The sequence below is a fragment of the Oncorhynchus tshawytscha genome, linkage group LG13 (assembly GCF_018296145.1).
Source record: "Oncorhynchus tshawytscha isolate Ot180627B linkage group LG13, Otsh_v2.0, whole genome shotgun sequence".
Lineage (NCBI taxonomy): Eukaryota > Metazoa > Chordata > Actinopteri > Salmoniformes > Salmonidae > Oncorhynchus > Oncorhynchus tshawytscha.
Window position 1 is genome coordinate 65,313,287 of NC_056441.1, and position 25,470 is coordinate 65,338,756.

At 42.4% G+C, this 25,470-nt stretch overlaps 1 protein-coding gene across 1 annotated transcript in view; it reads left to right on the plus strand.

Annotated features, from left to right (window-relative positions):
- Nucleotides 1–1,663: 1,663 nt before the first annotated feature.
- Nucleotides 1,664–25,470, plus strand: part of LOC112265512 (TNF receptor-associated factor 4) — a 44,396-nt gene continuing 20,589 nt past the window's right edge. Inside the window, exon 1 of the mRNA XM_024442875.2 lies at nt 1,664–2,225. Coding sequence (XP_024298643.1) covers nt 2,083–2,225 — 143 coding nt within the window. The 5' untranslated portion in view covers nt 1,664–2,082. The remainder of the gene's footprint in view (nt 2,226–25,470) is intronic.

The window sequence follows — 25,470 nt, forward strand, 5'->3', positions numbered from 1 at the left end:
AACCATGTATATCTTTCTTGGACAAGGTGATTTTAATCAATATATTCGGCTCTATTTACTTTCAGATTCGAAGTAGACATCATGCAAAACTACATATCCCTGCAAGCTCCTGCATGTCATCTCTAGCTGACACCTTTGCTAACAGTTCACAGAATTGTCCATTTATAGAAATGTAGCAAATGTATTAATTACTTAATTTAGCTGACATTGGGTAGTTAATTCAGAGATTCTTACCTTTGCCTCGAGTCGGCATTCTTGTCCAGATCATCCTGACATTTGTAGTTCTTTATGATATATATATCCACATATCCACATTAGCAGCTAATTAACATTTCATTTTTGGGGGGTAAATACAGGCAAATTATTGATAAAAGTCACCTTGACCTAGGGCCTCCCAGAGTGGCACTGCATCGCAGTGTTAGAGGCGTCACTACAGACCCGGGTTCGATGAGTCCCATAGGGTGGCGCACAATTGGCCCAACATCGTCAGAGTTAGGGGAGGGTTTGGCTGGGCGGGGCTTTACTTGGCTCATTGCGCTCTAGCGACTCCTTGTGGCAGGCTGGGTGCCTGCAGGCTGAAATCAGTTGTCAGTTGAACAGTGTTTTCTCTGACACATTGGTGAGGCTGGCTTCCGGGTTAAGCAGCGGGTGTTAAGAAGTGCAGTTTGGTGGGTCATGTTTCGGAGGATGCATGATTCGACCTTCGCCTCTCGAGCCCATTGGGGAGTTGCCGCGTTGAGACGAGAAAACGGGGTAAAATACAAAAAAGTAACTTTGTCCTAGAAAGATTGACAGGTTATCCAAATGTCAGGCCAGAGTAAGCCTACACAAAACACAGCCCTTATTTTAAGTGTTTCTAAAATCCCTATGGAAAAAATGTATGGTGGAAAAACGATTGGAACCATTTCCCTCTTTGACCCTTAGGTTTTATGGGTATTATGATTCATACTGTGGTACTCTATTGATGACTCTATTGATGTACTCTATGATTTAGTAATACCACAATGCTGTGGCGGGTTTTCGCCACTTATTTGAAGAAAGCGCACGTGACTGTGCCTGTGTAATGATGTAATCCTGAAGCAACAAGGTTGGTGATGACAACCTATAGCTATTGAACAATTGTAAATGGACACAATTGTAAAGATTTTTAAGACAAGATATTGTCCAGCCATTTGAAACCACTTCCGGCAATTATCGAAGTCAATGTTTAATATCGATTATCAAATGTATCTGCAACACCATGAATATCAGGCTCTTCTTTTTCAGTTTCACCACCAGAGGGCAGCTCTTCCTAATTAGTAATTCATGTGTCTACTTAAGGGTCAATTCATCAATACATCTTGTTTTCTGAGCAGGGTTTAGGATATGCAAAACAAATATTTCACTTTTTTATTGAACATTAAACATCTGTACTTTTTCAAAAATGAACATACTCCTTTCAAACTACTTAATTCAAGCCAATTAATTTGCAGGTGAAACCCTACCTTATTTCCATTCATTTTAGATTGATATCATTCGACTCATAAAAAAGAGACTTGAATTACATTGCTGACAAATTAAACAAATCAGAGGAGATATCATTGACCCAGACCAGAGAAAAGCAAATAGGCTATGTTGATTTCACGTTCGACTCCTCCCGCAAGGAAAATAGTAGGCGGGGCTTTGTACCTAAGCAGATGAGATGAGAGCATTGTCTTCAATCTGTCAGTGTTACACCTCTGCTGAGAGACATATGTCGAACATTTTCCTGCTTTTCTAGACGCAGAGGAAGATTGTCAGAAGACGACATCGTCAGGTTTTTATGCAAAAACGTTTGTACTCTCGAGGATTCCCTTTGTTTCAATGCACTCGGTCACCCTGTTGCTGGAGAGACGGCGGAACTGAATCGGTCTATACTCTCGTCTCGTAAACCGATTTGTCACTGGCTGGCGAAGGGGACATGAATATCGGAGAATTTCTCTGTTGACGGCCATCAAAAGAGAGACACTGGTGACATCATACCCCAAATCACGCAGTAGGACAGGACACAGAGGCGAAGGGAGAGACATTATTCTGTAGTGTATTTCGACGGATCCTGCAGCAATGCCGGGGTTTGATTACAAGTTTCTGGAGAAACCGAAGAGACGTTTTCAATGTCCATTATGCAGTAAAGCCATGCGCGAGCCTGTTCAAGTTTCTACGTGTGGCCACCGATTTTGTGACACCTGTCTACAAGAATTCTTAAGGTAAGCTGCGCGTGCGTGTGTGTGTTCCAGATCAAACGCTATTAGCCTATTGGATTGCAATAATGATTTAGCATTTTGATGTGTTCTGTACAGCCTTAAAGAACACTGAAAAAACTTGTTTTCAAACTTCTCCCTGTATCTCGCTGTGCGCGTGTGTATGCGTGCGTGCTACATGTGTCTTGTCTATGGGTCACACTATAGGAACTAACCATAAATATCAAGTTTCAGTTGGAAAGTATATATGTAAACAAACCCTGTAGGCGTGTCCTTCCTTTGTAAGGCCTTTGCACTCACAGGTGAAGCAAAATTATAGGTAAAGGAAGTGGTGGTGACTTATATCCTTAACAATAAATTAGGACATATTATTATATGGGACAATATACAAACGTTTTTTAAAATTGTATTTATTGGTTCCTTTTCATTTTGATAAGAGATTAAAAACATGAATTTAAGGTTATTTGTTGATGTAAAAATCAAAATGTACCGATTTTAAGGTTGTCATATTTGAGGTAGGGTAGAGTGGGGTCACAATAAATTATTCCCCCCGCCAAAATGGAGTAGAAATTTGGTCCCCTGCTGAAAAAGTTTGAATACCACTGCCTCACCTACCCAGCCTATGGTTTTGAAAATATTTATAACATATTTCACTCATGTCAACTTTATTCCTCTAGATTAGCCAAATGGATTTATTTTGGTCCAAATATGATTCTATATTTCTGAATGTGATATCCTCCGGGTAGATATGTGTGGTATATTATGATACAGTATGATGATACAACAGCCATTGGGGGTGTTGTTTATACATGCAAATCTTTCATGAAGTCAGTTTCTTTATTTTCCATAACTGAATTCAAATTTGCCCAACTGGCAGAAGTCTGGGAGCCACCAATGAGAACTCAAGCTCTAAAAGGCCATAAAACAGAAGAGAAAACAATGTCTTGTTTGCATCATCATTTGGCACACTGCAATTGTAATATTGTGCATATAGGTTTCAGATAATAATAATAAAGTCAGATTCAATTCTGTGATGAGGAAGTAATGTTTCAGTAGTTGTTGGTTTTGCAGACTTTGCTGCCATTCTAGCTGTAGTCGCCTACCATGACACATGTAAACAATTATCTAATGTTAAGACCTCAGACCAGGGACAGACAGAGAGAGGGGAGAGGCACGTTTGAGGTTGTCTGTATGTGTGTGTGAGCCTGCATGGAAATATATCTGTGTGTGTGTGCATGTTTGTTAATGTGTGTGTGTTTTCAACCGTTCAGGCATAGGGGACCCTGGCCTATCCTCCCATCCTGTCTGTCTGTCTTTTTGCCCTGAGGCTATGTGCCTGCCTGGCTGGGTTTTGGGTCAGGGGGAGGGGGCAGGGTGGTAGGGGTGCTGGGGTAGTCAGCAGTGGCATTGCCTTGGATGAGGGGGGATTAGACAGATTCCTTTATTGGATTAAGGGCACAAGTGTGCTGAGAGACTGGTGCCCATTCACTCGGAGGTCATCAAATTCAAATCACTTTAGAATCATTTTATTTGTCACATGATTTGTAAACAGCCGGTGTAGACTGACAGTGACATGCTTACAGGCCCTTCTCAACAATGCAGAGAGAAAAATAGAGAAATAATCACACAAGGAATAAATATACAATGAGCCATGTCTGAGCCCGAGAGAGGATATGTCTCAAATGGAACTCTATCCCCTATATAGTGTACTACTTTTGACAAGGGCCGATATGGCTCTGGTCAGAAGTAGTGCACTTCAGTATATAGGGGATAAGGTGCCATTTGGGACAGAGCCTCTGTCATGGTCACGTGCAGTGTAAAATTGCTGCCAAAATTAAGATTTAGTTTTGAGCCACTTGAGTTCCTCATACCCCTTCACCGCTACCACATCCCCCACCCCCCATTGAAAGATGACTGAAATACTTGGGGGTCTTACTTTATGTACAGTACCAGTCAACATTTTGGACACCTACTCATTCAAGGGTTTTTATTTATTTTTTTACAATTTTCTACTTTGTAGAATAATATGGAAGACATCAAAACTATGCAATTACACATATGGAATCATGTAGTAACCCAAAAAAGTGTTAAACAAATCAAAATGTATTTGATTTCTTCAGTGTCCACCCTTTGCCTTGATGACAGCTTTGCACACTCTTGGCATTCTCTCAACCAGCTTCACCTGGAATGCTTTTCAACAGTCTTGAAGGAGTCAACTGTTGGACCAAATAAATCATCCTCTCACTGTCAACTGTGTTTATTTTCAACAAACTTAACATGTGTAAATAGTTGTATGAACATAACAAGATTCAACAACTGAGACATAAACTGAACAAGTTCCACATTCATGTGACTTAACAGAAATTTAATAATGTGTCCATGAACAAAGGGGGGGTCAAAATCAAAAGTAACAGTCAGTATCTGGTGTTGCCGCCAATTGCATTAAGTACTTCAGTGCATCTCCTCCTCATGGACTGCACCAGATTTGCCAGTTCTTGCTGTGAGATGTTACCCCACTCTTCTACCAAGGCACCTGCAAGTTCCCGGAGATTTCTGGGGGAATGACCCTAGCCCTCACCCTGTTGGATCAGGTCCAAGAGGTCCCAGACATGCTCAATGGGATTGAGATCCAGGCTCTTTTCTGGCCATGGCAGAACACTGACATTCCTGTCTTGCAGGAAATCACGCACAGAATGAGCAGTATGGCTGGTGGCATTGTCATGCTGGAGGGTCATGTCAGGATGAGCCTGCAGGAGCGGTACCACTTGAGGGAGAAGGATGTCTTGCTTGTAACACACAGCGTTGAGATTGCCTTAATGACAACAAGCTAAGTCCGATGATTCTGTGACACACCTCCCCAGACCATGACGGACCCTCCACTCCAAACCGATCCCGCTCCAAAATACAGGCCTTGGTGTAAGGCTCATTCCTTCAACGATAATCGTGAATCCGACCATCACCCCTGGTGAGACAAAACCGTGACTCGTCAGTGAAGAACACTTTTTGCCAGTCCTGTCTGGTCCAGCGACGGCGGGTTTGTGCCCATAGGCGATGTTGTTGCCGGTGATGTCTGAGGACCTGCATTACAACAGGCCTACAAGCCCTCAGTCCAGCCTTTCTCAGCCTATTGCGGACAGTCTGAGCACTGATGGAGGGATTGTGCGTTCCTGGTGTAACTTGGGTAGTATTTGTTGCCATCCTGTAACTGTCCCGCAGGTGTGATGTTCAGATGTACTGATCCTGTGCAGGTGTTGTTACACATGGTCTGCCACTGCGAGGACAATCAGCTGCCCGTCCTGTCTCCCTGTAGCGCTGTCTTAGGCGTCTCACAGTACGCGTCTCATTGCGATTTATTGCCCTGGCCACATCTGCAGTCCTCATGCCTCCTTGCAGCATGCCTAAGGCATGTTCACGCAGCTGAGCAGAGACCCTGGGCATCTTTCTTTTGGTGTTTTTCAGAGTCAGTAGAAAGGCCTCTTTTTAGTGTCTAATTTTTCATAACTGTGACCTTAATTGCTTACTGTCTGTAAGCTGTTAGTGTCTTAATGACTGTTCCACAGGTGCATGTACATTAATTGTTTATGGTTCATTGAACAAGTATGAAAAACAGTGTTTAAACCCTTTACAATGAAGATTTTGAAAGTCTTTGAAAGACACGGTCCTGAAAAGGGGACGTTTCTTATTTTGCTGAGGTGTGCCTTTCCAAATCATGTCCAATCAGTTGCATTTACTACATGTGGACTCCAATAAATTTGTAGAAACATGTCAAGGATGATTAATGGAAACAGGATGCACCTGAACTCAATCTTGAGTTTCCTAGCCAGGAGTCTGAACACTTCCAGTTGAAGTCGGAAGTTTACATACACCTTAGCCAAATACATTTAAACTTTTCACAATTCCTGACATTTGATCCCTGTAAAAAAGCCCTGTTTTATGTCAGTTAGGATCACTACTTTATTTTAATGATGTGAAATGTCAGAATAATAGTAGAGATTTATTTCAGTTTTATTTCTTTCATCACATTCCCAGTGGGTCAGAAGTTTAAATACACCCAATTAGTATTTGGTAGCATTGCCTTTAAATTGTTTAACTTGGGTCAAACGTTTCGAGTAACCTTCCACAAGCTTCCCACAATAAGTTGGGTGAATTTTGGCCCATTCCTCCTGACAGAGCTGGTGTAATTGAGTCAGGTTTGTAGGCCTCCTTGCTCACACACTTTTTCAGTTCTGCCCACACATTTTCTATAGGATTGAGGTCAGGGCTTTGTGATGACCACTCCAATACCCTGACTTTGTTGTCCTTAAGCCATTTTGCCACAACTTTGGAAGTATGCTTGGGATCATTGTCCATTTGGAAGACCCATTTGCAACCAAGCTTTAACTTCCTGACTGATGTCTTGAGATGTTGCTTCAATATATCCACATAATTGTTCTTCCTCATGATGCCATCTATTTGTGAACTGCACCACTCCCTCCTGCAGCAAAGCACCCCCACAACATGATGCTGCCACCCCTGTGCTTCACAGTTGGGAGTGTGTTCTTCGGCTTGCATGCTTCCCCCTTTTTCCTCCAAACATAACAATGGTCATTATGGCCAAACAGTTCTATTTTTGTTTCATCAGACTAGAGGACGTTTCTACAAAAAGTACGATCTTTGTCCCCATGTGAAGTTGCAAACCATAGTCTGTCTTTTTTTATGGCGGTTTTGGAGCAGTGGCTTCTTCCTTGCTGAGCGGCCTTTCAGGTTATATCAATATAGGACTCGTTTACTATGGATATAGATACTTTTGTACCTGTTTCCTCTAGCATCTTCACAAGGTCCTTTGCTGTTGTTTTGGGATTGACTCGCACTTTTCGCACCAAAGTACGTTCATCTCTAGGAGACAGAACTCCTTCCTCCTTCCTAAGCGGTATGGCGGCTGCGTGGTCCCATGGTGTTTATACTTGCGTACTATTGTTTGTACAGATGAACATGGTACCTTCAGGCGTTTGGGAATTGCTCCCAAATATGAACCATACTTGTGGAGGTCTACAATTTATTTTCTGAGGTCTTGGCTGATTTCTTTTGATTTTCCGATGATGTCTAGCAAAGAGGCACTGAGTTTGAAGGTAGGCCTTGAAATACATCCACAGGTACACCTCCAATTGATTCAAATTATGTCAATTAGCCTATCGGAAGCTTCTAAAGCCATTCAATCATTTTCTGGAATTTTCCAAGCTGTTTAAAGGCACAGTCAACTTAGTGTATGTTAACTTCTGACCCACTGGAATTGTGATACAGTGAACTAATAAGTGAAATAATCTGACTGTAAACAATTGCGGGAAAAATTACTTGTCATGCACAAAGTAGATGTCCTTAACTGACTTGCCAAAACTATAGTTTGTTAACAATAAACTTGTGGAGTGGTTGGAACACTTAGGTTGGAGTCATTAAAACTCGTTTATGTAAACGTCTGACTTCAAATGTATGTATATAAGGTTTTTCAGATTTTTAATTTTTAATACATTTGCAAAAAAAATTAAAAACCTGTTTTCGCTTTGTCATTATGGGGTATTGTGTGTAGATTGATGGAAAAGGGCCATTTTAACCCATTTTAAAATAAATCTGGAATGGAACTAAATGTGAAACTGTAAGTGGTCTGAATACTTTACAAATACTTTACGAATGCAATGTCATTTGGGACGCATGCAATGTCAGTGACTTACAATGTGAGTGACATTATTGACTTGGTAAGCTTGTTAAACTATCGTGCCAAACATAGCCAAGAGATTGGGGCCTCTGTTTTCATAACGCATTGTTTTCTCAGCCTAGAAAACATCACACTTTTTCTGGTATTTTATCCTCCAAAACATTTTGATGCCTCATGAGGTCTGTCCAGTCCTATTTTACTTCTTTCTTCATCTGTCAGGATCCTATTGGTCCAGCTGACATGGGGTTTAGGCTATTTGACAGCCACTTCACCTCTCCATCGATCTCACACTTTAATCTAGTCAATTGATTAACCCAGTAAAAATCCACACGTAGCGGAGTTCACTGAGTGTGTTTCCATTGGCTTAGTTAGCACACTGTGCAAACCGAGGACACAGACCATTGCACAAGATACAGGTGAGATCATTGCTTCAGATTTTACACTTTTCATATGCTATCGTACAATAACATTTCCCTTTTCTCTGACAGACCCACTACTTTTGACTAACACAATAATAGCTTTATTTGCTGAATCATGTCTTTGTGATGAAAAGGTTTCGCTTGCCTGTCAGTCTGTCAGCATGTGATGCTAATGGGCTGTGTTTCCACCCAGGGAGAGAGAGGGACGGAGGAATGTTTAAATACAACAGGCCAACAGGCAGAAGCCCTAAAGGCTGCCTGGCCCAGCTCTGATGTAGAGTCATGGGGTAGTAGAGCAAGCACAGACCTGAGGCTTATCACTTCTGCAATCAACTGTGAATCACATGCCTATACCACCGTGTATGCTGGTCTTGATCTGTGTCCCAAATGTCACCCTATTCCCTACTTTTGGCCAGGGCCCATAAGACTCTGGTGAAAAGTAGTGTACTGTATAGGGAATAGGGTGCCATTTGGGACGCAACCCTGGTTGGCGACGGCAAAACGCTTTTCATAGGCCTTGGCAATTAGCTCAATACCTCATGAGCAAAGGAGAATAAACACTCAAACGATACAAAAAAAACTATTATCCCCATGATATAGGGCAAGAGCAGCCTTACGTGCCTAACCCATCCCATACATGGAGTCATCTATCTTGCGTTAGTGTTTGTGAACCAAGGCAGTGTCACACGCACGCTACTGTGCCGTCTCTGTGGGAATGATACAGTGCTCCGGCCTGGTCTTGACAGGGACAGTTATTGGTTTGTTCTGCCCCATAACTTATTCCAGGATATGTTTCCCAAACACTATGGTCACCTACTGTAACTTCTTCCTGAATTGGCCTCCCCAACACTATGGTAGCCTACTGTAACTTCTTCCTGAATGGGCCTCCCCAACACTATGGTAGCCTACTGTAACTTCTTCCTGAATGGGCCTCCCCAACACTATGGTAGCCTACTGTAACTTCTTCCTGAATGGGCCTCCCCAACACTATGGTAGCCTACTGTAACTTCTGATTTCCTCTGCTGTCCAGTGGAGCTTACAATCTAATTGGTATGTCTCCCAAATGACACCTTTTTCCCTGTTAAAGTGCACCACTTTTAACCAGGGCCTATAGGGATCTCATCAACAGTAGCATACTATGTAGGGAAGAGGGTGCCATTTGGGACGTGGTGAATGCTTTGTGCTGTTTTGCTGATGCAGGCTATAGGCCTACTCATCTCTTTTTCTCTGCTCCCTGACTTTTCTTTATGGCTTTCCAATCTCCCACACATGTAGTAACACTGAAGTCCCTTTGATGCAGCATCACCAGTAGGGCTGACCCCATTTAGTCGACTGGTCGATTGTTTGTTTGGTCAATAAGCTGTTGGTTGACTAAGATTTCTTAAGTCGAGCAGTCACAAAAAAGAATTGTTCATGCCTTACGTGCCTAACAAGACACCTGTCTGATTCGCGCCAGTCTCTGTGGGCTAATCCATTGCGGAGGCCATGGGGATGGCACAGTCCATCATTCTAAGACATGATGTGATACTAAAATTGTATATGGTTATATTATGTAAAAAATAATGGTGCAACACTAATAAATCTAATTATTTTATATAATGCGCTTTCTCCCGCATTGGATACGGTCACTGTCCACGGTTCTGAAACATAATCTTCAGTACGCTGTAGAATTGGCACCTTTCCCTATGTTGCTATGTGCATAATAGCAAAGTTAACCAGCATATTGCGATTGAAAACAATGTGGGGGAGGCAGATGCAGCAGAGACGAGGACACAGGACATTGCATTTGGTTTATAATCAATAGCCGAACTGTTAAATGTGCCTGGCTTTATCAATTATCCATATATACCTACAGAAATAAGACCGATCTTGCTTATTTGCCTGTTTCAGTTTTGTTTATTAGCCTGCTGATTCCGTGAGCACCAAGCCTCATGCAAAGGCAAAATGTTGGATAAAGCAATTTCACAGATTCGTCTGTTTTTAATCTTTGCTATGCTGTAATAAAGACTTTAATTTTTTTTCTCGTTAGAACAGCCTGGTATTGCTTATAATTTATTTAGTGCTGTTTACACTGTTTCAAACAGGCAGAAAAATTGCACATAAAATGCATGCAGCTCTCACTCCTATGCCCCCCTTTTTCTTGATCTCCTTATTTGTATTTTTACAATTATTATTAAGATCATCATTATAATAATCAGTAATGTTGTTATCATTAGTGGTCTTTGTATACTAGCCTTGTATAACCACCATCGAGCTCTAGGCCTAAGAGTCCTGTTTACTCTTAATACCGTAACTCACTTTCAATATATAGGCTACTGTATCAATCAATAGATCATTCATTCATGCCATTACACAGCATACGAGACATTCATGCTTTGTAATGAAATCAAGCATTTTTTTTAGTTTTTATATGAAATAACAAAGGGCGCTTTGAATAATTAGCCTAAACAATAAATAAATCGCAATTCACAAATGCATGCAACTGTTTTTAGTCTGCTGTAATAAAGGCTTTATCTTATTTTTTTGTTAGAACAGACTCTGGTACACTTATTAAGTGTTTACACTGTTCCAAATGGACAGAAAAAATAATGTTGTAATCTAACTGCTACTCTTTCTCACACAATACTCAGGCAACGCTTGCTCCTATACCCTCCTTTTTCTTGATATCCGGTAGTCAAATGTCTTCCACAGATCGGACTTCCCCTATCCCTCCTGAGCAACCAGGAAACATTTGCCCGTTTCTAATTTATTTTTCACATCCTCCCCATCCATTTAGCTGTCGACATTACTGTGTTGGGAGTTTGTTATAACCAATTTATTTATGTGATTATCATAGGCTATAGGTCAGGCCCTATTGGTCACATGCATGCGACACTTACATGTTCCCCGTAAAGAGAGCAAGGGTTGAGGGAATATGGAATGTTTTTCGTAAACAAATGATGGATTTCCGTAACAGAACTTTTCAGTCAGAAACAAGTAAGAAACTAAATGGCTGAAATGATGTAGCATCTTCAGCACGGACAGCGCAATAAACACTTGCTGTTGTGCCTTTTCACTGCAGTAGGGAGGAAAGCGAAACAACGTGCGCAAATCACACAGGCACTCGCCGTCATTTCTTTTAACTGTGTGAACATCGGACTCTTTCTTGAGTCATTTGTCTTACTTTAAGCACACTGTTTTATTAAATAATTATCAGACAAGCTCTGTGCATATGTAGTTGATTTTATTCAAACACATATGGTATGTCAATATATGGAAAAATATTTATTGGTCAAAAAAACAGGATGACAATTTTTTTTAGTCTGGGACCACCCTAATCACCAGCATTATCAGTGCCTCCGCTACCTCCTACTTCCTCTCTCCTTCCTCACATCCTGCTTCTTCCTTCCATTCCTTTTTGCAGTCTGGGAAAGAGAGTTTGCAGCAAGTAAACAAAAAGCTTATTGCAGTGAGGAAAGTGTTTGGAGGGAAGAAAAAGGGTATGATTGATGTGGTCTGAGACAGCAGAGAGAGGGAGGGAATCTGGGTGAGCAACATTGGTCTCCATTAAAGCCAGATGAATTGACTTCTGTCCATTGTGTGTGCAGATTGATAGGGAAATGCAGAATAGAGGCACTTTTGGCCAGGGAGTTATCTAGTGTCTCTTAAAGGACTAAATGGGGTTGGGGAGTACTGGTGCCCAGTTCTGTGTGTGAGCCAGGCCTGCTCTGGCAGCTGGGCCTTTGAAAAAGTGTGTGTGTTTGTTTGTTTGTGTGTGGGTTCAGCTGGACTAGTAATGAATGGCTCAGTGAAGGAGGATCTCCAGTCCCCAGCCCCACACGCATCCTCTAGGTGCTTCACAGAGGCCTTCATAGACCCTCAAAGTTGTCCAAAGGCATTTATGTATGTATGGCACACGAGGATACAGAAGGGGATTCGGAGTGAAAGGGATTTTTGCGTCGTCTATTGCTGAGCACAACGTAGTTCACTGTGCTTCGCTGAAGGGGGTTTAGTTAGCGGAGTGAAATCCCCCAGGCCTCTGCTCTGCTCTACTCTGTTCTCTGGGTGGGTGGTGAATACCTCTCAAAGCTGAATATTGCTGTTCCAGCTGATGAACTGGGAATGGTGGAGTCTAGAATCTGGCTATAAACACTGAGTGACTCCTAGACACTGATCTTGGGTCAGTTTTGTATTTTCCTCCCACTAATGGTTCAGGTTAGGATTGATGGAGGGGAAGCTGATTTATTAGATCTGTACCTAGGGGAAACTAGAGAAACTACCCCAGAGCTAGTACCTGATATACAGTCAAAGAGAGGCAGGGTGGACACACCCTGACATGGAAATATCCCAATGTAGGCTATCCCTATTGAGATAAACTAAACCAGTACTTCCTCACACGTGCATGGACTTTGAAGCGATCCATTGTGTGAAAGTCCACTGATCTTTTCAAGTTTAACATGTCAGTTACACATACCGTATGAATTATAGCTCTGCCCTTCAGAATGACTCCATGACTTATATGGTGCTCATTCACCCAAATCAACTGGTACAGTAGTCGTTACTGTACATGGACACACTGATTTGATGGCCTTCACAGATATGGTCAATAAAAAAATACTCGTTCTGTATTCCATTAGGTTTTTCAGAATTAGGCAAACTCAGGTAACCTGGGGAATGCATTAATCCTTTGTTGTTTGTAATGGATGACCTCACTAAAACAACAAACCAACAAGGTTGTATTTTGTCAACCTGTATGGAATTTACACCACCAGGATGTTTCTATTGCCCTGATAAGAGGTTTCTGTTGTGGGTGTGACTGTAAAACAACGTCTACACTTGCAAAGGTGATGATGTGTGCTTGTGTTTACATGTGAGTGTGGCTGGGCGTGAGTGTATGTGGTTGAGAGAGTATTGTATACTCACTGAACATTTTGTGTGTCACTCACATGGCGTGATATACAGTGCATGCTGAAACCTGAAGTCACCCATCCATTTATCTTTAGGGCACCATCTTTTCTCATTCAGCTCCTTGGCAGAACATAAGCCTTACTGTTCTCCAAGCGTTTTCCCATAAGACTGTACCATGAGAGGAGTGATATGGATGTGAGCCAGGACATTCCAGGATGATGTCATTGTATGGGGTCTCATGGGAGGAAGCTGAGGGGCTTTAGACGTCCAGCTGTGATGATGACATCACTGAGAGAACGTTATCGGTCTGTTTTGCACAGCTGCAGAGTTCCTTCACACAGACTCTCTCCACATGGACTGGACGGCCCAGTTGCTATTGTCAAACTCCCTTAGTGGGAACTAGGGGTCATTTGGTTGAATTTTCTGCAATAGTAATTTTCTATGCCTTGGTCACTGGCGTAAGGGCTTCGTGATGCTAATTGTTGGTCTAAGCTAGGAAAATGTGAGTAAGGCTATGTACTTTTTTCAGGACAAAATTTCACACCTCTCAAAGAGGGAAAGCACTTAAAATTCTTGTCTAGCCTCTCCAAATGCGCTGACAACATTCCTGCATCAAGGCTCTTATCTTCCCAGTTCTCTTTATCAACATTGTTGGTCTTATACAAAGTGTGCATGAAGCATCCCTAGAGCAGGTTTGGGACTTGCTGAGACTCGTCCATGGCTATAGGAGGTCTTATTCAAACAGCTCGGAATCTGGCATCTCTTCAGGCTAACAAAGGTGGTAGGCATTCCAGTTATGCAGCGGAGCACCTTGCCCCTCACACAGAGAGCATGCTGGGGCCAAGCTGCCAGTCCCAGCCCTGTCACTGGAGCCTGAGCAGTTGGCAGCCCTCCCAGCATGGCCAGTGCCTACACGTGCATGTAATGTGAAAGGGCTAATGTAAGGTGTTTATTGTGAAACATACTAGCCCTCACGTCAGACTACATCAGGATTAATGAACAATGTACAGCGGAGAGAGTCCGGGTTAAGATTGTGGGAACTGTGAAGTGATGAGGGCTGTTAGGAGGTGGATGGATAGGCAGATTACCCTAATGACCAATTCAAGGTTACACAGCGGACATGGGAGGGTCTGCTTGGCCATGGCACAGCTTGTGCTTAGCTGTTCGAACCCCATTCCACTGCTCGGCTACATCCCCCAATCTGTCTGTGTTGTGCAGAAACTTCTGCACTGGCTGTAAAGCTGACAGCCCCTCTGCAAATGAACACATGCACACACATGCTCAGACATCCACATATATTAAGCTAGTATAATGCATTAATTAATGTATACAATTTCTTCCCCAAGAGAGGCTACTGACTACTTTCTATTAAACCCAGTAGTCATGAGAGCTATTGGAAGCGTGTCTGTGAGGGGTAGTTGATGTTGTGAGAGGCTCATTAGCGGCAGGCAGGCAGCTGACTGACTGACTGACTGACTGACCATTGGTTCTGGTTGCTGAGTGGACGCCCAGGCATGTGAAGAATCTGTGTCTGGGCTCTGAAAGGAGAGCAGCTGGCCAATGGGACTGGAACGTGGGGAAGGCACCTGTCTTAGTGAAAGGGTCCACTGTAGACCAGAACAGGTGTTGGCATAGCAGTTAAGCTTTTCACTAAAAGCATACACACACATCCTGAATTATAGTCATTTATTCGGGAGAGGCCCCTTCAATGTTAAGGTCATTGCCATTCAACCCTAAGCCTTTCCGTTCAGCCCGCTCCCCCTGGCCAGTGAAAGGGCCGTTGTGATGATGGCTCCCTTCCTTCCTTCCTGCCCTACCTTAACATCAGCTAGCTCTACTTACTGTGTTGGACAACTAACTAAAACCCCAATGACCATCCACCACCACCACTCTGTCTGCGTGGCATCCTCCCTTCTCTCTCACAGCTCATTTCAGATATGTCAACAAGGCACAATGCACAGCCTCCTCCAATCCTCCCTTCTCCTCCCCCTGCACAGATGGGCTATTGATCCTATGAAAGAGCCGAGCGGAGTAAGTGACTAGCTCACGTTCGTGGCCAGATGCATCATTCACTACCGCTCTGTTTAGGATGAGAGAGCATTTGTCTCATTGCAGCCTCTCGTCTCATTCATTTCTTAATTAAATTCCCAGTTCAATTTGGCTTTTGTTCAGTGTCGCTCCTTTCAGTCATCATCCGGACCTGTAAATCAATACCGTTGAACAAGAGAAACCTGCTGAATTTTCTCTCTCTCTTGCTACCTTTAGCTCTCTCTCCCTCTCTACAGTCATTGAAAGCAGGGCCAGACTTATGTACACAAATAGTGTAACACTAAACTGGGCCATTGTGCTTTGTTTATGTTTTATGTAAAATTCACATGGCTAATCGTTCTCCCGCGTCGCACTCTCTCTGTCTCTGATTCCAAAAGCAAATGCCTCAATGTTGTCACTCCTGGCAACATGATCAGTTTAAAGAATGCATACAACAGGAGCACTGCCTTCTAGGTGTTTCGACACAAAGGAGTATTTTTGACGTCACTGCCTCGCCTGGCTAAACAAAGAAAAGACATCCTCAAAAAGAGGAATGGACAGCAGCTTGAGCTGCAGCTGAATGCTGGTTTCAAACATGTATGGCTCAAGGAGAAGGGGACGGAGGGAAAGAGATGACTGGATTTCTCTGGCAGGTTATTTTATGTCTCTGTCTGAATGTTTGTGGGCTTCAGATTCAGGCTGATAAGGGAAACAGGAGCCACAGCATGTCCGGAGACAAGCTTTCTGGCCTTATCGCGTGTGTGTGCACACGTGTACGTCGCCGGCTAGACCACAGACAGCAGCCCCCTGTCTGCTTACTGAGCTCTCTCTCACACAAAGAGCCTCACCTTCCCTCACTGTTACCATGGCCACAGCCAGCACAGGGCCCTCTCAAACTGTCACCAGCAGTGAGGTGCACAGCTCAGACACACTGACTTGAAATGAATTGGCTTACTGACAAAACAAGAAAAATGGCTTTTTCCTAAATGTCAGATAAATGGAAATGCAGGTAGAGCCGAAATATAAATGATTATTATGTAAGGCTGTTTTTGCTCTGAAGTGTCACCATAGAAAAGTGCCAGGGTAAGGCATCCTTTTGATCACCTTTTGAAAGCAAGCAGCATTTAGTGAGGGAGTTTGAAGAAGGCGAGGTAGAAATTTTGGACAGTTTTGTGGCTGTGAGCAAGGAGGAAGCCTGTGATGAGTGACTCATGACAGACAAGGGAAGAGAAGACGCGTGGTTCTGTTCTGTGCCATCCGCCGCAATGATGACTGTGTCCATCCCAAATGGCACCTTATGCTCTTCATAGGCCACTACTTTTGACAGGGACCTATGGGCTCTGGTCAAAAGTAGTGCGCTATGTAGGGAATAAGGTGCCATTTGGGACTCAGACTATTACTCATGTAGAGGCAGGTCACACTGCCAGGCAGGCAGGCACAGGGTGAATCCACAATCATTAACTTCTCCACCTTGCACTCCTCCTCAGATGACCACGCCCTCACACAAGTTCCTCGCAGCTTTACTTCTATGGAGGAGTTGAACAGAACTGATAACATGGTGTTTACCTATCTACAAGTTATACCTTGAAAGCGCGTTAGGACATAAGGTTCAGCAATTGGTGTTTTATAGTTTTGTTTATTTATTTCTCATGGGGAATCTTTGTTTTCCTGATTGAAACATCTCTCCTTCTCTTACCCAACCTGCTAATGAATGGGTTCAACAACACTAAAGGCGTGGCAGAATTTTTCCACAGATGTTCCGTTGGGATTGAGCTAAATTAAGCCTCCCACACACCACACGGCACAGATGAAAGTAGTATACACACAAATCCTGGTATCTCACTCACCCACATAGGCTTACTGTACATTCAGAAAGTGAGATCAAGGGACAGAGAACAAACCCTCTGACCTCACTGTTGGTAAATCCATAAATAATAGACCAATCTCTATGGATAAAGCACTAAGCACAGTAGATCACCTATATTCTATGTAAACCCTATCATGGTGAAGTAAGGAGAGCAACTTGGAACTTGAACTTGGTGCTGTTCCTTTTTGCATCAGCAGCTCCTAAAAGGTGACAAGAAGGACATTCATTTCTCCATTGTTCCCTCCAGACACAAATACAGCCTGCAATGAACCACGCTGGTCTTAACAAGCAACAAAAGGCTTTATGGTTGTTGTGGGCATTGAGTATGAAACAAGAGCACAGTGGTGGTAGGTCACAGGTCAGGTAGGTTAGACACAGAAAAAGTATTGCTTTCATCAGTCCTCAATTTTATCTTGTTTGTCTAACTTACTCCTCATCTATTGATGTGCCATAGAAGCAAGGTATGAATAGCTTGATGTTAATGAATTCACTGCAAGCCTTGTCACCAAAGGGGCAGCAGGTAGCCTAGTGGTTAGAGAATTGGGCCAGTAACCGAAAGGTTGCTAGATTGAACCTCCGAGCCGACAAGGTAAAAATCTGTCGTTCTGCCCCTGAACAAGGCAGTTAACCCACGTAAACAAGAATTTGTTCTTAACTGACTTGCCTAGTTAAATAAAGGTTCAACCTTTTTTAAAGTATTTTATTGCATTCTGCTGATCTATATCACACAGTGAATGTTTTGAAGGCACTGAGTAGTGATGAAAGCTTATTATACAAAAATAAGTCTCACCAGTGCCATCTTTAGCCAACGCTAACATTTTGCTACATGTTACATGTCTCTGTGCAGGCTTGAGAACAGATGCAGACTAATCAAATGATCTGTAGTCCATAAGATATTATTAGTAGCAGGGAGGGATTATGTGTTCAACCCACCTGCTATCCCTGGGGCAGAGTGCTAGGGAGAAGCAGTATGGAGTTGGTGAGGTAATCTGCCTTTAGCCACCAGCTCCCTGGATTAGCACAGTGCTAATGTTTGCCTGCCACCATGTGATCCTGTATGCAGGCCATTGTTGTTCTCCATAATTTGTGTCTGTTTTTTGTCATCGCCTAAACTTTTCAATAGACCAGTGTGACAAAAGAAGTTGACACAGGGTTAGAGGGTCAGGACACTTCAGATCATGTTGTCTGCTTTCCTCAGTGTAGTCTCTCTTTCTGTAGGACCTCCTTACATTTACATTTTAGTCATTTAGCAGACGCTCTTATCAAGAGTGACTCACAGTCAGTGTGTTCATCTTAAGATAGCTAGGGGGAGACAACCACATATCACAGTCAGTGTAAGTAAAGTTTTCCTCAAAGTAGCTATCAGCAAAGTCTGTGCTAGTAGGAAAAGAGAAGTGTAATTTTTATTTTTCATTTGTTTATCACTCATCCTTGCTCTGTGCGAGGATTAGGAACAACAGTCACTGTTATGAGTGCATTATATCAGTGATGGACGAAGCACTGGTTTCTACTACACCGTGGAGTAGATGGCTTGGCTGTCCAGGCAATCAAAGGGGCTCTGCCTGACTCCCCTTATGCCTCAGTGAGCACAGAATAATGGTCACTAAGGAGTGTGCTCAACCAACAGAATGACTAAATGACAGTATAATGTGCTCTGTCATGTCAGGGAGCAGGTAAATCAAGATGAACTGGGCTGGAAGGTCACTGACTGTAGTGTAGCGCCTTGGACTAAGAACATTTTCAAGGATGCCTAATTTAGAAACTAAACCGCTAAGTGGCTTGTGATCGATATATTACCTGTAGTTGGCCAGCCGCCAGTAATACTTTATGGAGAGAACCTTTTGTCTCGGCTTGGGAGTAACCGATCTCAGTGTGGTTTTAAAACTCTTTACAAGCGCTCAGGGGGAAGATTACTCTGGGGATACATGCTGATGGAGGACGCTAACTAGCCATGGGCTTATTCATCACTCTCAGTACTCTGTGTCCCTGGTGTATTATCTCTGGGCCTGGTTTATAGCTATGGACTCGAGGCTTTGTATTTCGCCAAACATTCATTTCTAGAGGTTGATAGATGCTCTACTCACAGTACTCTTGCCGTGTTGTTTGGTGGTGGGATGCCTTCTGGGGGAAACCTCTACGGTATACTGTATGTGTCTGCTTATTACATCATACTTCAGTTTTGGTCATAAGTATCAAGGCAACTTTTGTGGTAAGTAGTGAAAAGTTCAATTGTAATCTTGAGCAGTCTTAAAGCTTTTTGCCTTTGTTAGAATGTGCAGTGGATTGACTTACTCTCTCAGGGATGCTGCAGTCTTTATCCCTAAAGTAGGCTGTCCCATGAGGTCTCAAATATACTTCATTTCCCAACGAGGAACCATCTCACCTCTGCATTAAGGAGCGGATACCTCCAGCTAATCACAGGCAGTGCTTTAAGAAGCAGTCCTTTATCCTCCAGGGATGGAATAGTAGTCTTCTGTTTCTCTCATCCCTCAGGATTAAGACCAAACCTACACTCTTCTCATCTGCCGGATATCCTGACGGTGAATACCTGAGATTAGTGAAGCGTTTGTAAGAGGAGTCTGAATACCTCCTGTGAGTTTGAGAGGGGGGCAGGGTGTTACCTTTACCTCTCAGATTTACTGTGTTGCTGTATGCTTTACTTTCTGGCTCCAGTAGCTGACTCAGGTTGGGCCCTGGTCAAAAGTAGTGCACTACATAAGGAATAGATTGCCAATTGGGACAAATCCTCAGTGTTTGAGGAGTGATGGCAGGACAGTCTCTCAGTCCTATGCTATGTGTGTGTGATAAGACGAAGTGCCTCTTTTATTAAGCCAGTCAGCACCCGGGCTAGTCATAAACCAGTCTCTGAGCCCCACTGCCCAGCGTTGGTTAGCATTCTTCAGGATTACTGTGGCGGCACCATAACTTTTCAAAGGCAGCAGGCCTCGCGCATTGCAGATCACCCCCACAGCAGACATCTGCCCCCTGAAGCAAAGCTACAATTAGATCTGTCATCAAAACGGCTCAAATTTGCATGTGTGAGGAAATTAATTTACTGTGTGTGTACACTAATTTGAGTCCAATATGTGTAAACTGAAGATTCCACTCTTTCTTCTAGTGCCCCAGTTTACCAAAGTTGTGATGGTAGTAAAGAGAGCAGGAACAAACAGTACTGACAAGACTGTGGTGTTTCACACATCTAATACCTTGACATGAGCTCTTAACACTTCTTCAGAGGCTAGTGGCTCCTTCTCACATGTGTGCCATGTCAAACCCAGGACCTTCATTGGCCCCTGGTAGTAGCCAAGCCCTGTGAGAAGCTCAGCCCACCCCACTCCACTATCTCTACACCCAGGGTGCATCTCAAATGTTACCCTATTCCCTATATAGGGCCCATAGGGCTCTGGTCAAATGTAGTGTACTATATTGGGAATAGGGTGCCATTTGGGATGCAACTCAAACTAAAGATCAAAAGACAAGCTTCTAATTTGTATGCTCTCATCAAGCCCCCATTCTTAGATGGGTTCTCATGGATTCAACTGAACTTCTCAGAGCAGTGATACTGCTGGTCCTGCATGGTGGTGTGTGTACAGTGTGTGTCTCTAAGGGGTTTCTTGGCTGTGTATACTTTGTCTATGCTGTGAGTGTGTTGAGTATGAGGGCGGCTGCAGTCATGCGTGGTATGCAGCCAGAGCCCAGCTAGTTCTCAGTAGGATTGATGGAACCGTTCTCCATCTCAACCCCCACCCTGGACCCAGATCAGCAGGAGTTAATGAAATTGAATTGATTTCCTTGTACCTCTTTCATGCAGGCAGAATATAATCCTGGGAAGAATTTAGGTGGGGAAATGATGTGGGAAGGCATTCAGGGCTCTAAAGTTTGACCAATTTGGCCGAAATATCCGACCAAATATTTTCCTGTGCGACCAGGAGTTTTATTTTGGGACAACTGTGAGACTATGAAAAACATTTCTCAGATAGTAATTGTTGTAATGACAAGGCTTCGCTGCACCATTGTTTGAGTGCCCTAGAGAAACGAGCGAGTGCAGATTTGTTAGCGTCATGGTTGCACCCTTAACTACAGAGAAAACGGCATGCTTCTAACCCAACCATGTCAAAAGATCTGACCCATATTACCGGCACAATGTTTATCTTCCTATAGTGCAGGGTTTCCCAAACTCGTTCCTGGGGACCCCCCTGGGTGCATGTTTTTACATAGCTGATTCAGATGAGTTGGTTATGAATCAGGTGTGTAGTGCTAGGGCAAAAAACTAAACAAAGATAAACCAAGAGAGACCACAGCTTGTTGTTTCCAATGGGAACAAATTAGTCATAGTGGTCAGAACAAGCAAGGAGGTGGGAAGAGCCAAGCACACGTTAGCAATAGCCTATTGGCGCGTTCTGGTATACATCTGCATATTTCCGTTAGGAAATGCCTACTCTGTTGTGTGCGATAACTAAATTCGCCATTGCGCTCCTAAAACAGCGTGATTTAAAACAAACTTTTGCAAAGGGTAAAGTCTACAAAACTTAGTCCACTCTGTTCACAACATATTTTTAGTTTTGGGAACCAAAAACTGTATTGAGATCAAATGTTTAATCAATGACAAAATGTGCAGAATGTCTGCCAAAATCCACCTCGTTCCATCTTCTCCCACTGCCCGCTAGTAGGCTTCCTCTCACTACCATATTTCGGTTACATATTTGGTAGTGAGTGGACATGCCAACCAGATGCTTCACGTTTATACATCCAGTGAAATATCTGTCTCCCTGTTCTATCTGTGACTAAAATGTGCACCCAGGGGGATGGCCCCAGGACCGAGTTTGGGAAACCCTGCTTATAGCGGGTCTCTGGGACAAAACTTTACATTCATAAACCATGTCGTGGGTCATCCTACAACTACTTGCATTAACCATTTGTTTACACTTTGTTTAGTCATTTTACCTCATTGGCTGGCTAACTATCTCATAACTTTACCACTATATCCAAACATTTGGGGCCCCAGAAAGAATGGAAAAGGGATTGCTTCTTCAGGAAATCAATAGAGAGAAATAGTAATGGTGTCTTTTTGTTGGCACTAACTCCGCCATGGTTCGTTGGACAAAGCCTATGGGAGACATGACTGGAGTTTTTCTATGGTTTTTGGATAGACGCCGAATATGAGGTCTGTGGTAAACACAGGCTTGGGAGATCTTATACGTTTTGTTCTATGAGATAATCTTCATCAGCTAATGTCACTTATTTTGAAGAATTTATGTAATAAAAAACACCATATAAAACACAAAGGCTTCATAATTCATAAAGGTCATGTTACCTGACTGATATTATCTCATAGAACATATATCTCCTAAGTCTGTGTTGACCTCGGACCTTATTTTGGCATTTATTCCAAAACCCTATTCTTTCCCTATCCATTTTTTTCCGTAGGGATGGCTGAACGATGCAGAGGTCATTTTTTTTGTTGTTGCCCGATTTGGCAAAATATCTGTCTCCCGCCAGCATGTGCTGTTTTTTTTCTTCATTGTTTTACCCACCAAACAGGTTTTTTGCTACATGAAGTTTATTTGATCTAATAGAAGTTTCGTAATGCTTAAGTTGTTACAAGTGTACTGATATAAGTAGGACACGTGACATCCCGGTATCTTTGAGAGAAAAAACACTTTATATCGGAGTTGCCTCGATAGTAGTGCTGAGCGATTTAATTTCCGTTGTTTTTTGTTGTCCGACGTCAGTTCAATTATTAGAATTTCATTTAGTTCGTTTTTTTCTTCTGTGAGCTCATCTCTAGAAATATATCAGATCCAGCCTGAACTGTGCAATGTAGTAGGGAGTTGTAGTTTCCAACAGGCCAATATTCTACATAATTACCACGTTCTATGCGCTAAACTAACTACAATTACTATAATCCATTGCGCATCTACTTATCAGGTCTCTTTCTTTTACGCCTACTACAGAAGACACAGAACAATGCAAGTTCATGAGGGGATATAGTGAGCAGCTATTAGTTTGTGTGGTTATATCTACCAGAAAATACATGATCTAAGTGATTTGATAGTTGGTATTCAGCAGTCATTAAAGTATGCCTTATTTACTTTACCATTCTAGTGTTTTACTTGCTATATTGTATTTACTTTGCCACCATGGCCTTTTTTTTTGCCTTTACCTCCCTTATCTCACCTCATTTGCTCACATCGTATATAGACTTATTTATAATGTATATTTGTTTTACTCCATGTGTAACTCTGTTGTTGTATGTGTCAAACTGCTTTGCTTTATCTTGGCCAGGTCGCAATTGTAAATGAGAACTTGTTCTCAACTTGCCTACCTGGTTAAATAAATAATAAATAAAACTTTGAAGAACTACTAAAATGTCTGAAAGCATAGGCAGCAGCTCTATAGAGATGATGATTTGGAATTAAATAATAAAGTTATCAAATGTAATATACACAACTGAAATATTTTATTAAAGTTATGTTAAGTGATAAGCAGTAATGGGCAGTCACTACCATCATGGGACTTTTATTCATTGTTTTATTCTGTGTTACCATGATTATTTTTTAAATAATCGAACCGACCTCAATAAGCACTAACCGCTCAGCACTAGATGGCTATGCATATTCATGGCATGAGGCTAGTAGCATAGCATCTCTCCATTGACTACAGGTGGTTCACGTCAAAATCCTCATTGAATATTCACAAAATGATTACAATAATGAGATGTATCCACCAATCAAAAGAAAGGATAGGCAGGAGCTTGACAGACCGCCATGCCGCTTTGTGGACAACGACTCCCATTGTTAGGGAGGAGAGACATGTATCTTGTCAGTATATCCATCATCTTTGATCATGGCAATAAATTAATGACAGTTCTCTTGCATGTCATCATCAAAAACCTGACGTTTTTAAAGAGACGGTGTACAATTTTCAATGTAATGCATCTCAATAGGGAAATAGTGCTTTTACACAATGTAGACATATAATATTCCGCAAATGACTTTGTAATTTCAATGACAGGTATTTTAGCTTTTATAATAAACTGTGTTTGCGGTGTTACATATTAGTTTCTAGGGCACAACATGTGCTTCAAAAGTAGCTAGAATTCATATAGGCCCAATATATCCTGTTTCTCAATCAATGTAAAAAAATATATATATACAGTGCCTTGCGAAAGTATTCGGCCCCCTTGAACTTTGCGACCTTTTGCCACATTTCAGGCTTCAAACATAAAGATATAAAACTGTATTTTTTTGTGAAGAATCAACAACAAGTGGGACACAATCATGAAGTGGAACGACATTTATTGGATATTTCAAACTTTTTTAACAAATCAAAAACTGAAAAATTGGGCGTGCAAAATGATTCAGCCCCTTTACTTTCAGTGCAGCAAACTCTCTCCAGAAGGTCAGTGAGGATCTCTGAATGATCCAATGTTGACCTAAATGACTAACGATGATAAATACAATCCACCTGTATGTAATCAAGTCTCTGTATAAATGCACCTGCACTGTGATAGTCTCAGAGGTCCGTTAAAAGCGCAGAGAGCATCATGAAGAACAAGGAACACACCAGGCAGGTCCGAGATACTGTTGTGAAGAAGTTTAAAGCCGGATTTGGATACAAAAAGATTTCCCAAGCTTTAAACATCCGAAGGAGCACTGTGCAAGCGATAATATTGAAATGGAAGGAGTATCAGACCACTGCAAATCTACCAAGACCTGGCCGTCCCTCTAAACTTTCAGCTCATACAAGGAGAAGACTGATCAGAGATGCAGCCAAGAGGCACATGATCACTCTGGATGAACTGCAGAGATCTACAGCTGAGGTGGGAGACTCTGTCCATAGGACAACAATCAGTCGTATATTGCACAAATCTGGCCTTTATGGAAGAGTGGCAAGAAGAAAGCCATTTCTTAAAGATATCCATAAAAAGTGTCGTTTGCCACAAGCCACCTGGGAGACACACCAAACATGTGGAAGAAGGTGCTCTGGTCAGATGAAACCAAAATTGAACTTTTTGGCAACAATGCAAAATGTTATGTTTGGCGTAAAAGCAACACAGCTCATCACCCTGAACACACCATCCCCACTGTCAAACATGGTGGTGGCAGCATCATGGTTTGGGCCTGCTTTTCTTCAGCAGGGACAGGGAAGATGGTTAAAATTGATGGGAAGATGGATGGAGCCAAATACAGAACCATTCTGGAAGAAAACCTGATGGAGTCTGCAAAAGACCTGAGACTGGGATGGAGATTTGTCTTCCAACAAGACAATGATCCAAAACATAAAGCAAAATCTACAATGGAATGGTTCAAAAATAAACATATCCAGGTGTTAGAATGGCCAAGTCAAAGTCCAGACCTG